This window comes from Vigna umbellata, chromosome 4 (assembly GCF_029865625.1).
Source record: "Vigna umbellata cultivar VRB3 chromosome 4, Vumbellata_1.0, whole genome shotgun sequence".
Taxonomy (NCBI): domain Eukaryota; kingdom Viridiplantae; phylum Streptophyta; class Magnoliopsida; order Fabales; family Fabaceae; genus Vigna; species Vigna umbellata.
In genome coordinates this window covers 57,831,082-57,850,709 of record NC_142168.1, presented here as the reverse complement: position 1 = coordinate 57,850,709, position 19,628 = coordinate 57,831,082, and the positions used below count along the sequence as shown (strand labels likewise).

At 35.7% G+C, this 19,628-nt stretch overlaps 1 protein-coding gene across 1 annotated transcript; it reads left to right on the top strand.

Annotated features, from left to right (window-relative positions):
- The first annotated feature begins 9,637 nt into the window (after positions 1–9,637).
- Positions 9,638–16,781, top strand: LOC148200662 (uncharacterized). Its single transcript, XM_088113025.1, has 10 exons — positions 9,638–9,718; positions 9,875–10,106; positions 11,741–11,922; positions 13,403–14,090; positions 14,244–14,323; positions 14,566–14,652; positions 15,301–15,408; positions 16,080–16,130; positions 16,332–16,370; positions 16,497–16,781. Exons 1-10 carry the CDS (start codon positions 9,638–9,640, stop codon positions 16,635–16,637), a joined length of 1,689 nt encoding a protein of 562 aa, XP_087969151.1. The 3' UTR covers positions 16,638–16,781.
- The last annotated feature ends 2,847 nt before the right edge of the window (positions 16,782–19,628 follow it).

The following is a 19,628-nucleotide window of genomic DNA, read 5'->3' as shown; positions in this document are numbered from 1 at the left end:
ATTCTCTACATCAATCAAAACTCTAGCAGTCTTCATAAAAGGTCTCCCAAGAATTAGAGGAACATCACTATTCCCTTCCATCTCCATCACAATAAAATCCACTGGGAATACAAATTTGTCAACCTTTACTAGAACATCTTCAACCACTCCAGATGGATATTTAAGAGACCTGTCCGCCAATTGAAGAGCCATTCTGGTTGGTTTAATTTCCAACCCCTGAATTGTTCTGCACATGGATAGCGGCATTAGATTAATGCTAGCTCCCAAATCAATCAATGCTCTTCCAACTTTCACATCTCCTATGGTGCATGGAATAGTAAAGCTTCCTGGATCTTTAAGTTTAGGAGGTAGTTTCTGTATGATTGCACTGCAGTTACCCTATACATTGATAGTTTCCTTTTCAATATACTTGTGTTTCTTTGTGAGGAGTTCCTTCAAAAACTTTGCATATGCTGGCATCTGTTGCAATGCTTCAGAGAATGATATGGTGATCTCAAGCTTCTTAAACAACTCCATGAATCTTTCCAACTGCTTTTCTTTCTCCTTCCTTGAATAACTCTTTGGATAAGGAAGTGGCTTTTCATACTCTTTTTCTTTTTGTCTCTCCTCTCTCTTCTTCTTTTTTCTTTTTCTCTCTCTCAACTCTTTCTTTCCACTCACATGTTTCTTTTTCACTCTCACTCTCATTTTCTTTCTCTTTTCTTTCTTGTTTTCTCTCTTCTAACACTCTACCACTTCTGGTCACAACAGTTTTACACTCCTTTCTGAGATTATCATGTTTCATCTTGTCAATTATTCTCTTAACATAAACCTCCATATTTTTAAATGCAGCATCCACATTCTGACAATAAGACGCATTTGTCTTCAAGAATCTTTGGAAAGTCTCTTCAAGTTTTGTTGTTTTCTTAATTGGAGTAGATTGCATTTGCCATTTTTGTTGTTGCACTTGAACCATTGAGACTTGTTGTATTTCCTGTGTTATTTGAGAAAGCTTCATAATTACCTCTTCAAGCTATTGAGATATAATTCTATTTTGAATAAGCAAAGCATCATTTGATTGTAACAACTCCTTCTGACTATGATATCCTCTTTCAATGTTGAATTCGTTGTCACTAATAGCCATATTTTCAATAATTTCAGTTGCTTCCTCTGGAGTTTTCCATTTAATGTTTCCTCCTGCTGAGGCATGAAGCATCATCTTAGTTTGTGAACCAAGACCTCCAAGGAAAGTTAGGACTACTTCTTCTTCTTTAAAACCATGCATGGGCGTTTTTTGTAACAGGCTTTTATATCTGTCCCATGCATGCCCCAGTGATTCTTCCATGCCCTGCTTAAATGAAGAAATTTCATGCTTGCCTTTTATCCTCTTAGATTGTGGAAAATACTTGTTTAAAAACTTTGTCACCACTGCTTCCCAATCTGTGAAACTTCCTTCTGGAAAAGAATTCAACCAAAGTTTAGCATTGCCTCCCAATAAGAAAGGAAACAAACTAAGTTTGATAGCTTCGTCTGGCACCCCATTAATTTTGACTGTGTTGCAAATCTCATTGAAGGTAGTGAGGTGCTCATATGGGCTTTCATGAGATAACCCATTGAATTGGTTGCTTTTTACCAGTTGGATCAGTGCTGGTTTGACCTCCATGTTAGCTGCATTGACTCTATGTCTAGCTATACTGTTAAAGTGCTGAGGTCCAGCTATATTGGTGTAGTCAGCAAGAGTTCTTCTGATATTATTGTTCTCCATATTTTCTGTGCTATGAACAGAACCTTGTGGTGATGGTTGTAACAGAGTTTCCGGAGGAGGGAAAAGTTCTCTAGATGTTCGGATTCTTCTCCTCCGTCTACTCTCGTTTAGACCTTCAAGAAGAGGTTCTGTTGTTTTCTTGCTCCTAGTTCGAATTGCCTCCTGCATACGCAAGAACACAAAACCCTAGAATATTTGGTTAGCACAAAAAGATATAGGAGAAGATAAAAACAGAAAACAGAAAAATATAAATAAAAACAGAAAATAAAATAAAATAAAAACCGAAAAAATAAAAACAGAAATTCAAAATTAAAGTCAAAGATAATCAATAATCACACAAATTAACCAGTTAAACCAGAGTCCCCGGCAACGGCGCCAAAAACTTGATGCACAAATTTATGAACACCAAAATATGATGTCACAAACTTGTTTTTCAATCGACAAGAATGACCAAATCATTCAAGTAATAAACTTGGTAAGACCAAGTATCGTTCTTCCCAAAGGACTCACGGCCTAGTTTAGTTGTGTGGTTTATTGATTAGTTAAGACTTAAAGACGAAATATTTGGATTTTTATATGCAAAGACGAAAATTAAATATGTATGCATGAAGTTTTGATCAATGGCAAAGGCAAAAGATAAACACTTTCAATGAAATATATGTATGAATATGTTGTTGGGGGTCAATTTCATCTTATCCACTCTCATATATTTTAGGAATTCACCATTCAAATCATCATTGTTAATGCCACTCTCTAAAGTACCTTTCAAGAAGGCTTCTCCCTAATTACGAGTTCATACAATTCCTAGCATTCCTAATAATTAGTTCATAAGTGCAGGAGCTTAACGACAACCAATATAATATTGGGAGAAATTCCCCGGATCTAGACTTCCCCGTACGTGCCCGTATCGACAAAACCAATAATCATGCATCGAATGAGTTAAACAACGCAAGCATTAAGCAAAGAGGAAAAACCCTAACTAATGATGAAAGAAAGCATATGTCTTAAATAAGAGATTTAAAAACAAATTCCATATATGAGAGCTTCAAAAGATTACATTGATTCCCCAACAAACATACAGAGTTTAGTTCACCATGTTCATGGTGAACCTAGATGAATAACAATAAAAGAATGAAATATAAAACCCTAGAAAGGTGAAGAGGAAGCCTCAGCATCAAAGATCCTCCTCAGAAAATTAGGTCCAAGCCCATAAAAGTGCCGCTCAGCGGTAAAGTACCGCTCAACGGTAAGTGCGTGAGTCGTTTCTTCCCCTCAGCGGCCATTTTGCCCCTCAGCGGACCTCCCGTAAGCTCTTGATTGCCGCTCAGCGGTAAACTGCCGCTGAGCGGTGACTTCGGCTTCTCCTTTTGCACTTTTTGATGTCTTTTCTGATTCCATCTCTCTCCTACTTCTCTTCTTTCACCAAATTCACCTTAAAACCTGCACAAAAACACTGAAATCAAGCATAAACCTGTCCAGTTCTCTTATTTCTGAAAATATGAAGAAAAGCATGATTTCAAGCTAGTTTCTAAGTGTAAAGGTTGCTTTTTGTGTCAATTTTAAGCATGAAAATAACAGTTTTTCAACTGTTATCATCCACTCTCATATATTTTCAGGAATTCATCATTCTTATCATCAATGCTAATGCCACTCTCTAAATCACCTTGCAAGAAGGCCTATCCTTAATTACGAGTTCATATAATTCCTAGCATTCCTAGTAATTAGTTCTTAAAGTGCAGGAGCTTAAAGGCAACCAATATGCTATTGGGAGAAATTCCCCGGATCTAGACTTCCCCGTACTTTCCCGTATCGACAAAATCAATAATCATGGCAATGAATGAGTTAAACAAAGCAAGCAATAAGCAAAGAGGAAAAACCCTAGCTAAAGATGAAAGAAAGCATATATCTTAATATAAGAAATTAAATCAAATTCCATATATGAGAGTTTCACCAAATTCGCCTTTAAACCTGCATAAAAACACTGAAATCAAGCATAAACTTGTCCAGCTCTCTTATTTCTAAAAATATAACCAAAAGCATGATTTCAATCTAGTTTCTAAGTGTTAAAGGTTGCTTTTAGTATCAATTTTAAGCATGAAAATAACAATTTTTCAACTGTTATCACCTACACAAACCTGAGGGTTGTAAATGGGGTCATTCACTCAAGGGTAAAAGGTGTTAACATTACTATTGACGATAATGTTTGGTCACATATTGCTAGACTGAAAGCTGAAGGTTTGGATTCTTATATTTGTGATTCTGAGTCAAACAGATGGCTAACAAAGAGAGTTATAAATATAAACTACTTAAGATATCCACGAAGGTACAAGGTGGATAAGCAGTACCTACATGATGGCTTAAACAAGGAGGAGAAATTGATTGCTTATGTATCTCAAGATGTCAGACTTGTGTGCAACAAGTCACAAGAAATTGGTATACTAAGTTTGTTTTCTATTGGGCTGGAAAGGACTGTGAATGGATGGTTCTTCAGAGATGAGCTAACTGTTGGAAGTATACCTACTCCTACTGTAGATCATACTGCCTTCATTCCACAAACTGATTTTGAGAAATATATTGTTGATTAATTTAGGAAGAAGTCTGAAAGGGATGAGAGAGTTGAAGATACTCTTTTCAGATTGAAGAAGAAGGGAAACAAGAATGGCATTGGCTTTGAAACTGAAGATTATGATGATGAGTCAACTGATGAAGACTGAATGGAATCTTCTTCATAAGAATAGGGACTACTTTTCTATGTGGATCTTTTTTTATATTTTGTAATCATGGCTATTAAGTCACCTCTGGTTTTATGTACTGCTTCAGTTTTATTTTGAAAGGAAATGAAGATTTATTTTAGTAAACGATATGTGAATTGTGAATGTTGATTGCATTGTATGTGGACTAACCCTAAATCTAGTTGAGAAGAGAAGATTATGCAGTTCTGATATTGATCAAAAACTTACACTGGTTTAAAAGTGAAAATTTCAGTACACTACTAACTTGAATCGATTAAGGAAGAAGTAAAAAGGAAAAAATTTCATGTCTGATTTTAAAGCAAAAAGAATCATAAGAGCGCCACATTTTTCTATTGGAGGAAGAAAAAAACGTCGAAGCCCAATCGAATACGATGTTCTATTAAGCACACAATTAATGCTCCCAAGTACTTCAATTCCCTTCACGTCCCAACCTGGCAGCCTACGACGTTCTATGGGAGGGAAGAAAAGAAAAAGGATCTGAAAGAATGGTACTTTTTGGCGGAAGAACAAAACGTCGAATTCCAACAAAACTCGACGTTCTATTAATGCTCTCGTGTTTAAAAGAAAAAACTAAAAAGAATTAAAAAGGTAGAAACTTTTGGCTTCCAATACTACGTCTAAGCCCCTTCAAATTCGACGTATCCTTTGCAATTTTTAAGAAAAAATAAATAAAAAAGGCGCGCTGTTTTAAGAGAAAACGTCCAATGGTTTGGGACTTCAACGTTGTTTTTAAACATAACGTCAAATTTTTGTTGTATTCGACGTGAAATTTTTTTATTGAATGTAAAAACAAAACACAGTCTCACTATTTGTTCGCGGTTCCATTTCTACTTGAACTTTCTTCTTGGTGGACGACTGCGATAAAGAAAGAAGGTTATTTTTAACTCGTTTCTATCTTTGTAATGTCATTTGCTTCTCATTTCTAAGGTTGATCGATTGTTTTTCGGTTATCTTTAGGGTGTTTTTTGTACGGGGTCAGCGAACTTCATCATCTTCTCTAGAGACAACAATTGAAGTATGTTTTCTTTTTCTTAAAATACTTACATATGATGCATGTGCTCGTGTTTGTGTTGTGTTTGTCAATTCTGGACGTATGATATCTATATGTATAATGATACTATGATAGTATTTTTTCTTCAACGTATGATATTTGTGTTCGTTCGTTGTCAGCGAACTTCGTCATCTTCTCCAGTGACACCATTTCAAGTTTGGTTTTTTTTCCTTCAATATCTCTTACGTATGATATATGTGTTCCTGTTTGTTGATTTTGGACGTATGATATATGTATAACGATAGATATTTGTGTTCGTGTACGTATACTATGATAGTTTATTTTTTTCCTTCAACGTATGATAGGTATTTATTTTTGTTTCTCTACGTGGGTTAGTTTTTTTTTTCGTGGATTCTTTTCTTTTAGTGTAGTAGTATGCATCGAAGCTGGATTCATCAGTGTCGTATTAGTGAAGAGTATGAGCGAGGGGTTTCTGAGTTCATACAATATGTTAAAGAACACGCAAAACCAGTGAATGAGGCATATTTTTGCCCTTGTGTTCGTTGTCTTAATCAAGTATATGAAGACTTGGACAACATCCGTGATCATCTGTTCATCTATGGAATAATGAGAAGTTATACAGTTTGGACTTGGCATGGGGAAGTATTATATAAGCCAACAACTTTAAAAGTTTCGGATTACGTTGATGAATGGATGAGTGATCATTTAGACGAAATGGTACGTGATGTTGGCGAAGAAACTTTTGGAAGAGCTCATTTACAAGGTTATCGGCTACTTTGAAATTGTTTTGTTTGAAAGTAAGAAACAGATGGACTGATAAAAGTTTCACGGAATTGTTGGAGTTGTTGAAGGAGATGCTACCAGAAAATAACACGTTACCTATTCGTATTTACGACGCGAAGAAAATTTTATATCCAATGGGTTTGGAATACCAAAAGATACATGCATATCCCAGTGACTGTGTATTGTATAGAGATCAGTATGCTTCAATGAAGGTGTGTCCAACGTGTGGCTCGTCACGATTTAAGAAGAAATTTGATGGAAATAACGATGAACACAATGAAGGTCCACCAGGTAAGGTCATGTGGTCTTTACCTAGAGTACCTATGTTGAAACGATTGTTTTCTATTAAAGAAGATGTGAAGAATCTTATGTGGCACATTGATGGAAGAAAATGTGATAATCTTCTTCGACACCCAACTGATTCCCCACAATGAAAGAACATTGATGGCACATTTCCCGAATTTAGTGCAAAGCCGAGAAACTTAAGACTACACTTGCTACCGATGGTATGAATCCTTATGGCAACTTAAGTAGCAAACATAGTTCATGGCCAGTTATTTTGATGATTTACAATCTATCTCCTATGTTGTTCATGAAGAGAAAATACATGATGTTGTCTATGATGATATCGGGTCCTAGACAACCTGGAAATGACATTAATGTTTATCTAAAGCCGTTAATTAACGATTTAAAAATGTTATGGGAAGAGGGCGTCGAGGTCTTCGATTCATATTCAAAAGAAAACTTTCGTTTGCGTGCAATGTTATTTTGCACCATAAATGATTTCCCAACATATGGGAACTTGAGTGGTTACAGTTTAAAGGTCATTTTGCATGTCCGATTTGTGAAGAAAATACTAGCTATCATCAACTGAAGCATGGGTAGAAAACTGTGTACATAAGACATCGAAGATTCCTTCCTCGAAATCACCCTTACCGTAGATTGAAAAAGCGTTTAATGGAAGTTCTAAGGATGATGTAGTGTGCAGACCACGTAATGGGAAAGAAGTATACGACCAGGTGAGGAACATTGATGTTGTGTTCGAAAAACATAAAAAGAAGATCGTTGGGAAAAACATTTGGAAAAAGCGATCAATATTCTTTAATCTTCCATATTGGTGTAAACTTGATGTGCGACATTGCATAGACGTGATGCATGTTGAAAAAAATGTATGTGATAGTGTTGTTGGGACTTTACTAAACATTAAAGGAAAGACAAAAGATGGAGTGAAAGCACGAAAGATTTGAAGTGGGTTGGTTTAAAGTCTCACGATTGTCATGTCTTAATGCAACAAGTTTTACCAGTAGCTATTCGAGCCATATTACCTGCCTCTATTAGAGGTATTCTCACATGTTTGAGTTTGTTTTTCAATGTCATTTGCAAGAAAGTTGTTGATCCTCGATAGTTATATGATTTGCAAAATGAGGACATCAGACTATTGTGCCAATTGGAAATGTATTTCCCACCCTCATTTTTTGATATCATGGTTCATTTGATTGTCCATCTAGTGAGAGAAATTCAAATATGTGGGCCAATTTTCTTGAGGTGGATGTACCCAGTTGAAACATACATGAAGATCTTAAAGGGATATGTTAAGAATCAATCGAGACTGGAAGCTTCGATTATAGAGCACTACATTGCAGAGGAAGCCATTGAATTCTGCTCAAGTTATATGCCAAGTTGTGACCTAATAAGACTTCCAAAGAAAAGACATGAAAACAAACGTGAAGGAAAGGGAGTTCGAGGAGTAAGGATTAAAACGTGTTAGTGGAAAAGAAGTTAATCAAGCACATTTGTACATTTTAAACAACACAGAGGATGTTATTCCTTACATTTCACAACACATTGATGAAATTAAGTCAACACATCCATGTATGAATGAAAAGTGGACACTTACTGAACATAACAAATCCTTTTTAGCTTGGTTTAAGAAAAATATTTATACGACTCCGAATGTTTCTGAAAATCTATTGAGACTAGCTCGTGGACCTAACACTAATGTGATCACTTTCGGCGGCTATTACATAAACAATTACTAGTTCTATTCAAAGGAGGAAGACGATAAAAGTAGAGTTCAAAATAATGGAATTACCCTACAAGCTTAGGCTGTACACTTTTCCAGTTCGTGGGATAAGAATCCAATTACAACATCAATCAGTTATTTTGGAATAATACAAAAAATTTGGGAAATTTATTATGTCACTTTTAGAGTTCCAGTTTTCAAGTGTAAATGGGTTGACAGTAACTCTGGTATGGTGCAGAAGACCTCGAATTCACTTTGGTGGATCTTAACAAAATGAGTTACACGGATGAACCATTTATTATGGCTAGTCAAGCAAGACAAATATTCTATGTCACTGACCCAGTGAATCATAAATGGTCAGTGGTATTGGAAGGAAGAGCCATGCACACAACTGATGATGAAGACTCTCTAGATATACTTGAGACAAGCTCCTTCTCATCAAGAACCATTGAAAATAAGGTTGATGATGTACCTGATGAAATACATGCAACTCGATGTGATCACAACGAAGGCATATGGGATAAATAGGTATCTTAACATTGTTTTAATTACTTGTACAATTTATTTATTTTGTCTGTTCTAACTATAATTTACTAACACTTTGTAAACAGGTATGGCGAGCTCTAAATCAGGTCCGACGGAAGGAGGGGGTAGATCTATGACTCGGATGCTTGATTTCACAACCCGTCGGGTTAATGAGAAACCAGTGACAGTGGAGTTTGATCCCCAAACATTTGTGGCTATTGGGGCACATGCAACATCGTTCAGGAGTTACTGGGGCGTGATGGCAAAATATCATGTCCCTATTGTCGCTACCCGTTGGGATGATGTCCCATAGGTTGACAAAAATCTACTATGGTAGGATATTTTGGTATGTTTAAGATGTTTTACTTCCATCATTGACTTATTTTTGTTGATCATGCTTTAACATTAATTTTTTTTTAACAGGAAAATTGGGATATCCCTAATGATGAGAGGATAAGGAAGAAGATTTTGTCCCACATTGTAGTCCGATGGAGGGACTTCAAGACGAGAATGACACGTCAATACGTCTTTGGCTCTAAACAGAACGACACTCCTTGTACAAAATATAAAATAACTGAGGAGGAGTAGGTGTAGTTTAAAGAATCTAGACTTACTCCTGAGTGGCAGGTATGTTCTTTAATATTTTGCTCTAGTCACACAAGATGTTAATTTGTGATTTATGCTTAATGATTTTCATTTTTTCATAGCTGAAAAGGATAGCCGCCCAGCAGAGGCTGAAGCTTAATGATACACCACACATACTGTCACGTGGTGGTTATGTGTTATTAGAGAAAAAGATGAGAAAATGTCGCGCTAAGGAGTTAGGTCTTGAGTCACCTGATCTAGCACCTCCAGCAGCCAAGCATGAATTGGGGAAGGTTGGACGGACAAAGTCCAATGGCCAGTTTACATCCCAGTCTGCTCAGGAGATATCCTAGAGAATTGTAAGTGGAAACTTTTAACTGATTACCATAGTTCATAAAAAAATTATGTAACAAACTTTTTAATGTGTCTAACTTCATTATGATATGTAGGATGACTTGGTTGACCAACAGAGTCAAGGCACATTTGTGGCACAAGGTAGGGAGGACCTCCTAGTAGCCACCACAAGTCGGATAGACCGTCCAGGTCGTGTGCGTGCTGTTGGAGGAGCTATTGGATTGAAGGACTACTTTGGCCCTAAACCAAGAAGCACAGAAGCCGTGACACAGGAAATCGTTAGTAACATCAGGAAACAGGTGCAAGTCAAATTAGAGAAAAACATGGGTGAATGCTTAAGAATGCTCGAAGCAAAACTTGCGATGATCACCCAACAACAACAACAACAACAATAACAACAACAACAACAACAAGAGCGACAACAATAATCACAGTAGGAGGAAGCTGATAACGGTTGAAAAATTGTTATTTTTATACTTCATTTTGATATTAAAAACACCCTTTATGACTTAGAAACTAGCTTGAAATCACGCTGTTGTTTAAGTTTTGGAAATAAGAGAGTTGGATGGGTTTTATTCTTCGTTTTCCTTGTTTTGATAGGAATTAAGATGAATTGGATGAAAGAAGTTGAAGTAGCAAGGAGTTGGAACCTAGAAAAGACAGAAACAGTACTAGACCGAACAGTTGGATTTGGGAGAATCCAAACCGAACGGTTAAGAACCCAGACAGAATGGTTACTGAGACTGACCGAACGATAAGATAGAGGAGAAGATAGAGACCGAACAACTCATAACAGAGACCGAACGGTGTGAAGGTGGTGGAACTAGGCCGAACAGTGTGAGCAAGAAAGAAAACCGCCGAGCGGTCAACAGTGTAAGACTAATCGGTCAAAAGTGAAACCGAACGGTCATTTGTCATTTGAGTGTCGCAGCTACCGCTCAATGCCGTTTTGGGCGTTGATCGCCAATGACGTGGGCTTGGACCTGTTTTCTGTTATTTTTATGGGCTTGGACCTGTTTTCTGTTATTTTTATGTTCTATTTAAGGACTTACATGTCCTAGGGATTGTATCTTTTGATGGCTTGAGCACAGAAATACACTTTTAACCCCTTGGGGGCAGATTTGGGGATGCGGGAGTCTCCTCTTCTCTTTCTAGGGTTTTTCTATCTCTTCCATTCTTTCATTCCATTGTTCATCTAATTTCCCCATGATAATGGAGAGCTAAACCTTATTTGTTGTTGGGAAAGATGTAACCTCTTAAACTCTCATGTATTGAATTGATTCTTGATTATATATGGTTTACTTCATTAATTGTTAAGGTTTTTCCTCTATACTATATTCATGCTTTATTTAACTCATTCAATTGCATGATTATTGATTTTGTTCGATATGGACACATACGGGAAATCTAGATTTGGGGAAATTCTCCCAAAAGCAGTATTTCTTAGACATAGGGATATGAGGGTTGGTTGCCTTTAAGCTTCTATGCGAATGTAATGCATGTTAATTGCTAGGGAGACAAGACATTGTAAACTAGTAATTAGGATTAGGCTTTCTTCACCGAGACATCGGGTTTAAGATAAATTAGAAAATGGCATTAACATTAATGAAGAAGATGAATTCATATATGCATAAGAGTAGATTAGGTGAAATCTAAACCCAACAACAATATCATCAACTTCTTCCATTCATTCTTGTGTTTAGCCTCAATTGATCAAATTGCATTCATGTTTATTTTATTGCATTTGGATCCAAAAACCCCAAAAATTGTTCTTTAGAGTCTTAATTAGTTGAGTAGTCACATAATTGTTTAGTGTTGTGAGTCTCTTAGGAAACGATACTTGGTATTACCATTTATTATTACTTGATACGATTCAGTACACTTACCGAGGTCTTAACAAGTTTTTGACTCCATTTTCGAGGATTATAAATTTTTTTATCAAGTTTTTGGCGCCCCTACAGATGATCCTACTGCACCTCGTGTTAGCAACAAAAGCTCATGCTCTACTACAGATCGTACTGATTACAATATTCAGTATGAGTTTTTGGTTGATGAGGATCCTCCGCGCGTAGTGGCCGTGGGACGACAGATTGTAGGAGGCCAGACCATTCATGGTTCTCCTTTATTGCCCACTCACGCACGGGTAATGATTGATGATCCAAGAGACACCTAGGCTCGAGTGCCAGTGCCTACATCTGAAATCAAATTCGTAGGGGAGGCCTTAGGCACATTTATAGCTTGTCCTAAGGCTATGATCATCCCATATTTTGGCCCACCAACGGTATTATATTCTTCTTTTTATTATCTTAAATCTTCAAGTTATAATCAAACGATTCCTAACTTTTGTAAATGTGAGTTGCAGGTCTAAGAAACAACCAATTGTTCAATGATGGGGGTCGCACCCCATACAAATTTTATGTGCATTAAAAATGCAGTATAGTGCTAGAAAGTGACTCCTAGGTCGTCTCTCAAGGACCAAATGTGGTTCGAGGCTTAGGCCAAACACGTAGGGGGGTTGAAAGTGTTTTTCAAGGAGAATTACACTAAATTTATACCAAACATAATTAAAAACACTGAAAAAGGTGTAGAAAACATGAACACCGAACGATCCTACATCATACCGAACAGTTCTAACAGATGACTGAACGATCTCTAAAGAAAGTGTGAAGGAAATGCAGGACAAGCAGTAAACCGAATGGTAAAAGTAAAACTAAAGCACAAGTAAAAGCCGAACATTACAAGCAGAAACCGAACGACCCTAAGAGTTAGACCGAACGATAATTGAAATCAGAAGAGGAACAAAGAAAGGCTGAGCGGTCTCTAACAATAAAGTTAATAGAGAAGAAATTTGAACGGTAGTTAAGCAAAACAATTAAAACTAGTAAACACAGAAGGAAGCCGAACGGTACAATTAAGAATGAAAAAGAAAGAGTCGGATGGTCCATAGTAAGGTCTGTGCCCGAACGGTTTAAAAGCTAAAGAAATTGGAACCGAGACTAAACTAGAAAATAAAGGACTAGCCGAACGGTAGTCAATGATCAGACATTCATAGACCGAATGGTGTAATGCAATATCCGAATGGTTTAACACCAACACGACGAACAAGAACACGTAGAATGGTTCAACAAGACAATACATGGCCGAACGGTCTACAGTAAAGTCTGTGACCGAACGGTGTTAAACGTAGCAGAACTAGAAAATGCAATTGAGCTCAAAAATGAAATGCAGAGCAGCAGCGGAAACCAAATGCAACTCAAAAACACATAGATGAATACTAAATGGAATCAAAGCTCACTAGTGGAAAAATACCTTTCTATAACGAAGCTATTATAACGTATAAAAATTATCCGTCATACTAGGTTGACTGGTGGCAAGATGGTAATAAAAATAGGACATATTATAACGTAGTTTTGTAAATCAGTTATAATATGAAACGCGGTGGCAAACTTGTAAATAAGTGTCAAACATATTATAACGTAGTTTTAAAAATCAGTTATAATATAAAATGTGGTGGTAAACTTGTAAATAAGTTCAAAACCTATTATTGATGTATTATAACGGAGTTTTAGAAATCAGTTATAATATCTCTTCCTCTTTAATTTTTCACATTTCCCTCTCGCTAGATTTCATTCAAGTTCACTCTCATTCTTTTCTTCCGCTATTCGTCTCATCCCTCTCACTTGCATTTCTCGGCATCTCCGTCATCAGCCACATCATTTTCAGAACTTCAGCCACGTTGTGGAGCGTATTCCTTCGCTCGCTGTCACGCTTGGAGGTCTCATTTCATTTCCTCTCGCGCATTCGAGAGAGCACTTTCATTTCTCACATCAGAGAGCCTCACTCTCATTTCTCTCCATTTCGGTTTCCTGGCGTCTTCCTTCTCGAGAGACATCTCCTCGTCGCACGTCGTTCATCATCACGGCAAGGCTTCTTCACTCACAGAATCATCTCTATTTCCTCTATCCTTCATTTTTCACCGAATCATTCATAGAGCTAAACCCTCTGTTGGGGTTTCTTCTCCTTTTCACCATTTCCCTTCGATTCCACCGATTAAAACCTTGTTTTCACCATTAGAAACATTTTCCACCGATTCAACTTTGATTTACACCGATCAATCGGTCCAGAATAGGTTTCCTTCTTCTTCTAGGGTTTCTATCAAGTTTAATCCTTTGTTTCATGTTCTTCTTCGAGTTTTTGTCATATTTTCGCTACGTCTTCTCTTTGGAAGAAGCTTCGAGGATTCGCGTCGCACCTACAGTCATCTTCTCAGAGCTGCTCTTCCAACCGTAGTTATAGTTCACATTCTTCTCTGTAACACTTTTCCCCTCTTTACCCTGTTAATTTAGTTTTCATATTTATAGAAATTTTAATAAAACATGTTTGCTTTTATTATCATATTATGTAAAGTAATGAATGCTATTTTCACTGTTTTTATCTTTGTTTTAATTTTTCCATCATTTGCAGACCCCTACTTGAACACTGATGCGGGGACAATGTCTCCTTTCGAGCATGCGGAGGTTTTCGTCTTAGATGATAGCGGAGAGGTAAGCAAATGAAAATTTTCTACAACAAGATGACAGTCATTAGATTTTTATTTCCTTCTAAATTCAATGGAAGGTTGAGGTTGTATGTTATGTTATACTTTCCCCCTGCTCTTTTCATTTTCTCATTTTACTTCATAAGTGCAAGCTAAAACTTTTTGAGTCGTAGTAAAAGAGGATATCTGCAGTTTGTTTTCCTCTGAAGTTTTAGATTGCCATTTTTATTATTTTTTTGTTTGTGGAAGCTTGAACTTGATCTTGGGAACTACGAACGATTTTTGGACATTAAATTAACTGGCGACAATAACATCACTACTAGAAAAATGTATCAGGTGAGCCAGATGTTTCTAATTGTTTTGTTTTGGATGTTTATAGTTTGTTATTGAGAAGGAGAGAAGAGGAGATTATGAAAGAGGAGAGGTCAAGCTCGGGCAGCCTTGGGGGAGTTTGTTGAGGTGGGGTGGCTTACTCGATCTTAGTATTTGTAAATTTTTTTGAAGTTTACCCAATTCGCATTGCTGATTGGAATTTATTTATTTATTTTTAACCTGGGTATTTTAGTTAATCAATGCTTCATGTTAGGTATGTCCCATTGACACCCACCCTTAATGAAATGGATCTCTTCTGGTACAGAAAATGAAATGATCTTGAAATCTGGTTTTTACTTATGTTTGATTTGACTTATAAGGAGTAGAAACTTGATTTGGTTTAGGCATTAACACTTGGGTCAAATATGTATTGTTTAAGCAAAACTAGTGCAGTTGTCAAGACTTATGTAGAGCCATGTTAAGGAACTGTTTGACTAGTGATCTTATTATATATATAGTTGAAAAGAAGGTGATTGAAATTTTCAGTTACTTAAGTAAGATCTCACTTGAATCACTTTTTATTATAAATGATTTTCTTGCACACATAACACTTAAGTAAGATCTCACTTGAATCGATTTATTATTTTTCTGAGTAAACACTTTCTTTTACAGGGTTTAGCATTATCTTCAATTGGTGAATATAAGAAAGCTGAGGATGCACATCTAAAATCACTTCAAATTGATAGAAATTTTCTTGAAGCATGGGCACACCTGACTCAGGTATCTATCAACCTTATTGTACTGATAGATTGTTGGAACATTTAGTTATTAACTTAGCTGAAAGCTTTTTCTGAAAATCCTGAGTCATCTGTGTGCATATTATTTTATGGTTTAAAATGTAATCTATTGTATCAATGGATTCTCTTTGGTCTCTAATAGTATCTTTCCTCACTTCTTTCATTCATAACATTTCTTTCCCGTATACTACTAACTCATTCTACTTGAATTAAAGTTTTCATTTAATGTCAGCCAAGTAACTTAGTTTACATTTGCATTTTTCCTTTAGTAACTTGTAGGTTTAACTCTACAAAACAGGTTTCGTCTTTCATGCCTTTTAATGGTGGCTTTTCTGTTTGATGACTTTGTTACTAACCCTGTTCTGAATGTGTGATGGTAGTTGATCAGGATCTATCAGTGTGTGATTTATAAAATTATCTATTAACTATGGGACAGAGTTTTTGGCCTTTCATTTTATGTTATAGGAAAAGCTTTTTTTTAAATTATTTTGGCTGCTAGATTTAATATTATATTTCGATATCCATTCAATTATTCTAAATTAAGATATAACTTTTTCAATTATTCTAAGGCAACCACCAAGTTTCTTCTCACTTGGTGGTGGGATCGGCTATATTTTAAAGCAACTAATTTACAATGACTTTTCTTTCATGCAGGGGATATTGAGTCCATGCCTTTTATTGAAGCACTGCTGGAACCGTATTTATGTAGTTTAATTTGTTATTTTCATGGTTTTGATGGTTTTCTTTTTTTCTTTTTTCTTTTAAAATTGAATTTCATACTTTTGCATTTTAAGTGGTTTAAGTTCATGCAATATCCTAAACCTTTTGCTTTGAATTTATCCTAAAGTGTTTGGATATAAAATATATTGCAACCCTCTGACGATTGATTAAAATATATTGCTGCAGGATCCTGAGGCATATAAAGTTGCATGGAATCTTTTAAAGGTATTCCTACTATTTAGACTAAACATATTTATTCCATTTTCAGATCTTTAATATTGATATATATGTTAAAATCTCATATAGTGATATATTATTTATTGGTTTTCTGTAATTGGACTTATTTTGCAGGGCGTTGATGGTGTTCTAGTTCCAAGAGGTTTTGGTGATGGAGGAATGCAAGGGAAAATTCTTGCGACTAAGTATGCCCGAGAACATAGTGTTCCATTTCTGGGCATTTGTTTGGGGATGCAAATTGTTGTCAATGAGTAGAGATTTGTTCATGGGTAGACGATGTGAATCAACTACTACTGAATCATTTAACACAAGTGTATATGAATCATTTAAATATGTATAATATAAATGATGTATTAAATATTACACTATTTAATGTTTGAAATGAATTTTATTTTGTTAGTTTCATTAAATATTTTTATTTGAAGCTATATTAACTATAAATTGATGGAATAAGATGATAATACAAGTATATTATTATAATTTTTAAATGTAATAATTAATTTTTTTTTTTAAAAAAAAAACATATATTATAACGTACTAAACCATGTACGTCATGATACGTTGATCACATATTATAACGTACAAAAATATATACGTAATAATAAATCACATATTATAACGTACAAAAATTTCTACGTCATGTTACCTTCCACTTATTATAACGGACAAACGAAAATTTGTCATAATAAACTACGCATATTATGACGGAGTTTAGAAACTACGTTATAATATGTTCAACATATTATAACGTAAATTTCTGCTACGTTATAAAATGCGCAGACTTACTATATCGCCCAGAACTATGTCCCCAGTAACTACGTTATAAAAGATCATTTTTGTACGTTATAAAATGTCATTTTTCCACTAGTGGCTACTTGGAATTGCAATCCATGAACCAAAACGTAAATGCAATGCTGGAGACATCCAAAAAGTGCAAAACGAGAATGGAAACAACGCTTAAAAATGAGAGGAACAGTAAAGTGCACAACCAGAACGCAACAATGAAGAAGATGATGATGAACAGTAAACACGCAGCACAATGAACAGTAACTGAACCAAACGTAACTGAAAATGGAACTTTAATGCAAGAATCAATTCTTCCATAAAATTTGCCACGTAAAAGTAGTTTAAATACATGAAAATGGAATGAAAACCTTCTCGGAGCTCTCCTCCTTCTCCATGAACCTAATAGCCAAGCTTACAAAAAACAAGGAGCTCCTCCTTTCGTGTGGGTGGCGGCTGCACTAAAACCCAGGGTGCCAAGTCAGCCACCCCCACTTTTGGGCCTAACCTACTTTGTCAAAATTGGCCCAAAATGCACAAGTTGGTTGAAAAACTTCTAAACAACTAAATTACAATTTAACTAAATCTAAAAAGCCTAAGTGGAGAGTCTTGAATTATGTGGCAACCCTTCTATGTCCCAAAATGTAATTCCAAAATTTTCCCTACAATCAATAATGAAAATAATGAGCTTAGACAATTCAAATTAATTAAAATAAGAATTTCTGGTCAAATTAAGCACAATTAGCAAAAATGGGGAAATAATGGACATTCAAGCACAATTCCCTAATTAAATCTAGCACAATAAGCTAAGTGAAGTCAAGAAAATATTGACTCATCACTCAACCTATGAATGAGGCTCGTGAGGAAGCAGAAGACCATCATGTTATATCCATATTGACCTCCAGATTAAATAAGTTGAGAAAAGGACCGGTAGAGATGCGATGGGAGTTAAGAACATTTGGCCTCGAGTGCCATGTTCCATTGTATATTAATTTCGATGATGCATATGAGATCATTGGTGGAGAAAAAATGTTGAACATTTCATGCATACAACTATGGTGCATGTAAGTTTTTTATTTTTTATTTTCCAATTTGTATATTAGTATTATTACTTTTTAATAAATATACTTAACTTTATTCGTACAGGTACATGGACACCATCGTAATGGAATCAGGTCGGGCGTCAGTTTATGACTTTCTTGAACCTCAGACCATTCAACCATCTAGAAACACATTAGATTCCATAAAATCATATATTCAAACATGGACGACTGAGTCCAACAAAGAGAGATATATCGCGTCATACATTGATGCGTATGTGTTTCCCAATATTGTCAACTTTTATCAAATTTTAATCAATAAACTAACTCACTAGTTGTTGGTACATGATAGGGGCCTTTGGCAACTCATGGTGATCATTCCAAAAAAGGCACAAGTTGTATGGTTTTGTTCTCTTCATAGGAAGATTAAAGCGAAGTTGAAGTCCTTGATGCAAATGTAAGTATTACATTCATTCTTATCAATTCATTATGATATTAATATATTAACTTATGTTTCTACTGTTTCAAATGTTTCAAATTTTTTTAGAGTTGTGACTAGGACTGATGAAAAATTTATGAACACCGAAAAACAGCACCACAAACTTGTTTAACAATCGGCAAGTGTGACCGAATCGTATCAAGTAATAAAACAAGGTAAGACCAAGTATCGTTTTCCCAAAGGACTCATGGCCTAGTTTAGCTATGTGATTTGTTGATTATTTAAGATTTAAGAACAAATTGATTGTAGGTTTCAATGCAAGAGACAATAATTAAATATGTATGCATGAATTTGATCAATGGAGAAAAACGGAATACAAACACTTCAATGAATTAGATGGATGAGTATGTTGTTGGGGTTATCAATTTCATCTTATCCACTCTCATATATTTTCAGGAATTCATCATTCTTATCATCAATGCTAATGCCACTCTCTAAATCACCTTGCAAGAAGGCCTATCCTTAATTATGAGTTCATACAATTCCTAGCATTCATAGTAATTAGTTCTTAAAGTGCAGGAGCTTCAAAGCAACCAATATGCTATTGGGAGAATTTCCCCGGATCTAGACTTCCCCGTACGTTCCCGTATTGACAAAATCAACAATCATGGCAATGAATGACTTAAACAAAGCAAGCAATAAGCAAAGAGGAAAAACCCTAGCTAAAGATGAAAGAAAGCATATATCTTAATATAAGACATTAAAACAAATTCCATATATGAGAGTTTCACAAGACTACATTGATTCCCCAACAACAATACAAGGTTTAGTTCACCATATTCATGGTGAAACTAGATGAACAATAATGAAAGAATGAAAGATAAAACCCTAGAAAGAGGAGAAGGTAGCCTGAGCATCCAAGATCTTCCTTCAAGGGGTGGAAAAGAGAGTGTTTGCTTCATCTCTACCAAAGATACAAACTCT